Source organism: Eriocheir sinensis, chromosome 37 (genome assembly GCF_024679095.1).
Source record: "Eriocheir sinensis breed Jianghai 21 chromosome 37, ASM2467909v1, whole genome shotgun sequence".
Lineage (NCBI taxonomy): Eukaryota > Metazoa > Arthropoda > Malacostraca > Decapoda > Varunidae > Eriocheir > Eriocheir sinensis.
In genome coordinates this window covers 13,196,571-13,203,314 of record NC_066545.1, presented here as the reverse complement: position 1 = coordinate 13,203,314, position 6,744 = coordinate 13,196,571, and the positions used below count along the sequence as shown (strand labels likewise).

Sequence of the window (6,744 nt, the reverse complement as noted above, 5' to 3'; positions counted from 1 at the left end):
AGAGAGAGAGAGAGAGAAATGATTGGTGCTTAAGTGCAGTGTGAGGTGGATTAAGGTGAAGGGCAGAGGAGGAGGAGGAGGAAGAGGAGGAAGAGGAGGAGGAGGAGGAGGAGGAGGAGGAGGAGGAGGGTTGAGAGTGAAGGGACATACACCGTCACATAACCTCCCCTGTTCTCTCTCTCTCTCTCTCTCTCTCTCGCTCTCTCTCTCTCTCTCTCTCTCTCTCTCTCTCTCTCTCACGACTCCCCATTAACCTCATTTTAACCCCATTCCACCTCCTAATCCTCCTCCTCCTCCTCCTCCTCCTCCTCCTCCTCCTCCTGCTCCTCCCACCCACAGGTCACTTAATGTCACCAGGAGCCACGCACCTGGACACTAATTAGCAGGTGTTCCCCAAGACTCACCTGACGGGAAGGGACAAAGATCCACGGCGCGGTGTTTGATAAAGATAGAGACGAGGCAGAGACAAGATAAAGAACGAGAGAAGACCACAGAACAAAGAAGAGGTAGAAAGTATTAGCAAAAAAAAATAAAGAGAAGTAGGGAAAAATAAAAGAACAGATTAGAGCGTATAGAAAAAGAGTAGAGAAAACATACATTGAGGGAAAGAAGAAACAAAGAACAGATGAAGAATAAGGACAAAATAACAGATAAAAGGAGGTAGAGAAAGAGAAGGAGAAGAGGTATGATAAATGACAGGTACATAAGCGTATACAAAATGATAAAGACAAAGAACGAAGGAGAGAGAATAAAGAACAGGTATAAAACAGGAACAAAGCAAAGATGAAGAACGAAGAGGGAGAAGAACAAAGAGAGAAGATGCAGAGAATACGAGCAAAAAAAATAGGTAGAGAGGTAGAGAAGGAGAAATATAATACATGATAACGAAACTAAGGTTGAGATAGGTAACATATATAAGGTTGAGAGGGATGCTGGAAGGAGTAAAGGGGTGAGGGAATAGGATGGAGATAAGGTCAGTGTTTGAGGGGGTAAGGAGAGAAGGGAGAGAAGGGGGAGGCGGAGAGGGAGAATATAAGGAATGGAGGAATGAGGGGAAGAGGAGGAAAAGGACGAGGAAAAAAGAGGAAGAAGAGGAAGTTACACATGAATAAAGAATAGAGAAGAGAGGAGAGGAATGGAGGGGAAGAGAGAAAGATAGAAAGAGGGGAATGAAGAGAAGAACAAGAGGAGGAAAAGGATGAGGAAAAAGAGGAAGAAGAGGAAGTTACATGAATAAAGAATACAGGAGAGAGGAGAGGAATGGAGGGGAAGAGAGAAAGAGAGAGAAGGGAATGAACAGGTACAGAATGAGAGCAAAGAGTGAAACAAACAGAGGCAGAGAAGTAGAAAGAACAAACGGGAAAAGAGAAGAAGTAGAAAAACGTAGATAACAGGGTAAAGGAGATGTAAAGAACGGAGGAGAACGAACAGAGAACAGGTAGAAAACGGGAGCAAAAGAAGATAAAGAATGAGATAGAGAAGGATAAAAAAAACAGGAATAAAAGATTGTAAGAATGAAACAGGAGAGAGAGGTAAAGAACGAAGGAATAGGAAGATAAAAGATAAAGAGAGGTAGAGAAGAAGAAACAATAGGAAGAAAATAATAACAAAAAAGATAGAGAGGTAAAAAGGATCACAGAAAAGATAATAAATAAACAAACAAACAAAGTAAACAGAGAAACAAAAAAAAAACCACTGATTTGTCCCACTGAACGCAAGGGAGAGGTAGACAGCCAAAGAGACTTGCTAACTAGGAGGCAAAGAGGAGGGAAGGGAGAGAGAGAGGGAGGGAAGGAGAGGAGGGAGGGAAAAAGACGCATTGCCACAGAGCTCATTTTCGTATCCCTGGAGAGTGTTGCCAAGTCCACGGAAGAAGTATAGCCATAATTAGGCGGGTTAGTGGAATGTCAAGGGATTCGCGTCTGTTCTGGTAAAAGTTGAAGCCACGGATAATAGACAGACAGATAGACAGAAAGATAGACATAGATAGATAGCCATAATTAAGCGGCTTAGTGGAGTGTCAGGGGAATTTCGTCTGTTCTGGTAAAAATTCTTCAACCCACAGATAATAGACAGATAGATAGACAGAAAGATAGACATAGATAGATAGCCATAATTAAGCGGTTTAGTGGAATGTCAAGGGATTCGCGTCTGTTCTGGTAAAAGTTCAACCCAGAGATACTAGACAGACAGATAGACAGATATATAGACAGATAGATAGACAGATAGCTTGTTATTACGAAGCCAGATATTAAATACATAGATAGGTAGATAGATACAGAGATAGATAGATTCGTAGGTAGATAGATATAGATAGATATATAGATAGATTATTTAGACAGATAGTGATAAATAGATAGGAGTAAATACACTAATAGATATATATTGATAGACGAAAACATGGATGAACTGATGGATGAAGACTTAAAAAAATAGATAGATAGATAGATAAATATAAATAAACTAAGAAATACGGCCAGACTGATAGACAAATACAGACAGGTACAGACACACAAATAGATAAATAAAACAGGTATACTAAGAATAAGAACAGAATGGTGGATATATCTCGATAGACAGATAGACGGACAGAGATAAGAACCGACGAAGAGACAGAGATAGAGATAAACAGATAGATAGATAGAGAGAGAGATGGGTCAGCCGCTAAAAATATATTGGAAGTTAAAACGTTTCTTGATCACGGAATAGGAATGGAAAAGCACCTGGAATTCCCGGACACACAACAGACCGGCCAGGAGATTACAGCGGACACACACACACACACACACACACACTTACACACACACACGGACAAACAAACAGATAGATGATACAAACACACATATACATACACATACACACCTCTCCTCTTCCTCTTTTCTTTCCTCTCTTTCTCCCCCCCCCTCCCCCCTTTCCATTACCTATCCCCCCCTCCCCCTCTTTCCCTTTCCTTTCCTATTCCATTATTCCTTATTTTCCTTCTTTTATCTTGCCATTCCTTGTAATCCTCTCTATCTTATACATACATACATACACTTAAGTACATACATACATTGAAGGTTAGACAGACGAAGTGACAGATTTACTAACAGACAGACAGAGAGACAGACAGAAACACACACACATACACACAAACATACTTACTGATTGACTGAATGAGAGAGAGAGAGAGAGAGAGAGAGAGAGAGAGAGAGAGAGAGAGAGAGAGAGAGAGAGATACACAAACTTCGACTGACTGACTAACTAACTGACTGACTGACTGACTGACCGACCGTCTGGCTGACTGACACACTAGACGACTAATAGACTAATGGACTTTTTGAGCCAGTAAGTAGATCACTAAAGGTTATACTCGAATGGATTTGCTTTAAAACGTCACCCTTGATAACACCCTAACCCCCCCCCCTCTCCCCTCCATCCACCCTTTCTCTCCCATTCCCCTCCTTCCCTCTCTTCCTCTCCCTTTCCTCCATTCCCCTCCTCTTCCTATTTGTCCCTTTTTCTTTCTTTTCCTCTCCCATTGCCATCCTTCCCTCTCTTCCCCTCTCTTTCCTCCCTTCCCCTCCTCTTCCTATTCCTCCCTTCTTCTTTCCTTTACTCTCCCATTCCCCTCGTTTCCTCTTCCTCTCCAATTCCCACCTACTCTTCCTCTCCCTTTCCTCCTTTCTTTTCCTCTCCCTATTCGTCCCTTCCTCTTTCCTTCTAATATCTATCCCCCTTTTCCTCTTTTCCTCCTCTTCCCTTCCCTTTCCTGTTCCCTTATCCCTTATTTTCCGTCTTTTAATCTTCCCATTCCTTGTAATCCTCTCTATCTATCTGTCTTTCCTTTCTATCTTTCCCATTTCTCTCTCTCTCTCTCTCTCTCTCTCTCTCTCTCTCTCTCTCTCTCTCTCTCACCCTATATACACACACACACACATGTATCACCCTCCCAAAACATGTTCTTTTTTCTACAAGTTTACACACACACACACACACACACACACACACACACACACACTGATGTTCTTGGTCTTCTCCACAGACAGCCTGGCCCACCGTAAGCCACACTCAACTGTTATTATTATCATTATTATTATTATTATTATTATTATTATTATTATTATTATTATTATTATTATTATTACTCACTTGACTTTTTTCTCTAGTGATCGCTAACCGCATGACGCACGTTCACTCACTCCTGGGAATCACTTTTTTTATTATATTATTACCGTTTTTATCACGTTTTTTGCTGTGTATCATTATCACTATTTCACTTGACACCATTTTTCCTGTATATTTCTTTTCGTTATAGACCAAATCGGGGTCACAATACTACTAACTAACCTAAGCCGGAAAAGTGGTTCGTAGAAAGCTCGAGGGAACGGGACGCGGGATACTGATGTTGCTGGAACTGATCTTGAGTCCTTGAGGGGGAAGGGGGAAGGGCTAATTCGCCTAGTTAGCGTGAACGGAGTGTATATTGAGTGCATGACATCACCGGTAGGGGAGTCCAATTGCATTCGAGAGAGAGAGCGAGGGAGAGAGAGAGAGAGAGAGAGAGAGAGAGAGAGAGAGAGAGAGAGAGAGAGAGAGAGAGAGAGAGAGAGAGAGAGAGAGAGAGAGAGAGAGAGAGAGAGAGAGAGAGAGAGAGAGAGAGAGAGAGAGAGAGAGAGAGAGAGCAAATTTAATTCCCCTCAATGCCAGGGCGGTTTCTTCATAAAAGTTTCGCCCATTCGTTTGACATCGTATATATATATATATATTTTTTTTTTTTACCCTCTTCATATTCCTTCCCCCTTTCCTTCCCCTCCCATCCTTCCCCTTTCCTTCCCCTCCGTTCTCTTCCCCTCCTTTCCCTCCCCTTCCCTTCCCTTCCCCTCCCTTCCCTCCCCTTTCCTTTCCCTCCGTTCCCTTCCCCTCCTTTCCCTCCCCTTCCCTCCCTTTCCCTTCCCCTCCCTTCCCATCCCTTCCCTTCCCTTCCAATCCCCCTCCCCTCCCTCCCCCCCCCTCCCCCCGCATGCTTCCGCCGCCAATACGAGCGAGTCACTTCAATCACGTCTATGTATGTACCGACGGAAAATAAGTCGCGAGTCAAAGCCGGGTTGCGAAATATCTCTCAGGGTCTGGGATCAAAGGGGAGGATATTATCATTATCATTATTGTTATTATTATCATTATTATTATTATTATTATTATTATTATTATTATTATTATTGTTGTTGTTGTTCTTGTGGTTGTTGTTGGTGTTGGTGTTCTTGGTGTTGTTGTTGTTGTTCTTGTGGTTGTTCTTGTTTTTTTTTTTTCGGATTAAAGTGGAATGTGTGTGGTCCAAATGTTGTTTTCTCTCTCTCTCTCTCTCTCTCTCTCTCTCTCTCTCTCTCTCTCTCTCTCTCTCTCTCAAAAAATAACTAACCAGAAAGAAAGAAAGAAAGAAAAAAAAAAAGAATGAAAGAAAGGAAAGAAATTAAGAAAAAGAAAGAATGAAAGAAAAAAATAAGAGAAAGAAAGAATGAGAGAGAGAGAGAGAGAGAGAGAGAGAGAGAGAGAGAAAGTTTCGCAAGACGCCCGGAAAGGTCATAACAACTTATACCAATTACTTTTATTAATTAATGAACGAGCAAGAAACAGCCGGTAACAAGAGACAATTAAGAGTTATGTGCGTGTGTGCGTGTGTGTGTGTGTGTGTGTGTGTGTGTGTGTGTGACGGAAGGACGCGAACAATGGCAGAGCGGAAAAATAATAAATAAAACATGAACGTGACGTGTAAATGATCTCCAAACACACACACACACACACACACACACACACACACACACCACCGCCACCACCTCACACCCCGACCTACCCACACGCACCCCAACACAACCCTTACAAACACCCTAAACACCCACACCCCTACCCCCAACACCACCACTCAACACCGTTCCCTCCCCCCAACCACCAACACACTCACCACCACCACCACTAACCTAACCTAACCTAACCCTAACCTAACCTAGCCTAACACTAACCTAACCTAACACTAACCTAACCTAACCTAACACTAACCTAACCTAACCTAACACTAACCTAACCTAACACTAACCTAACCTAACCTAACCTAACACTAACCTAACCTAACCTAACACTAACCTAACCTAACCTAACACTAACCTAACCTAACCTAACCAAACCTAACACTAACCTAAACTAACCTAACCTAACCTCACCACACCTAACACTAACCTAATCTAACCTAACCTAACCTATCCTCCCTTTCCCTCGTTCTCTCTCTAACACTAACCTAACCTAACCTAACCTAACACTAACCTAACCTAATACTAACCTAGCCTAACACTAACACTAACCTAACACTAACCTAACCTAACACTAACCTAACCTAACACTAACCTAACCTAACCTAACCTAACCTAACCTATCCTCCCTTTCCCTCGTTCTCTCAGGTTCCGCGTGGGTCACCTGCTCGCCACGGTCCACACCCTGCAGAAGCTCCACCTCGAAGTCCGGGAGAAGGCGCTGACGGACCAGATCACGGGTGCCTTCGGTCCCAAACTGAAGGAGCTGCACATCACGGGGAAGGCGCTGACGGATATCGACGCGAACACCTTCCGAGGCTTCCAAAACAAACACGAGTTGCTCCTGAGTATTACGGTGAGGGGAAGGGGTGATGTGAAGGGAGAAGAGGGTGGTGATGGGGGAAGCAGATAGGGGGTGCGGGTGGGAGGAACAGGGGAGAAGAGGCAGAAGGGGAGGTTTTAT

At 43.1% G+C, this 6,744-nt stretch overlaps 1 protein-coding gene across 1 annotated transcript in view; it reads left to right on the top strand.

Annotated features, from left to right (window-relative positions):
• Nucleotides 1-962: 962 nt before the first annotated feature.
• Nucleotides 963-6,744, top strand: part of LOC127008467 (leucine-rich repeat-containing protein 24-like) — a 24,179-nt gene continuing 18,397 nt past the window's right edge. The window contains exons 1-3 of the mRNA XM_050880613.1: nt 963-973; nt 4,025-4,039; nt 6,429-6,636. Coding sequence (XP_050736570.1) covers nt 963-973; nt 4,025-4,039; nt 6,429-6,636 — 234 coding nt within the window. The remainder of the gene's footprint in view (nt 974-4,024; nt 4,040-6,428; nt 6,637-6,744) is intronic.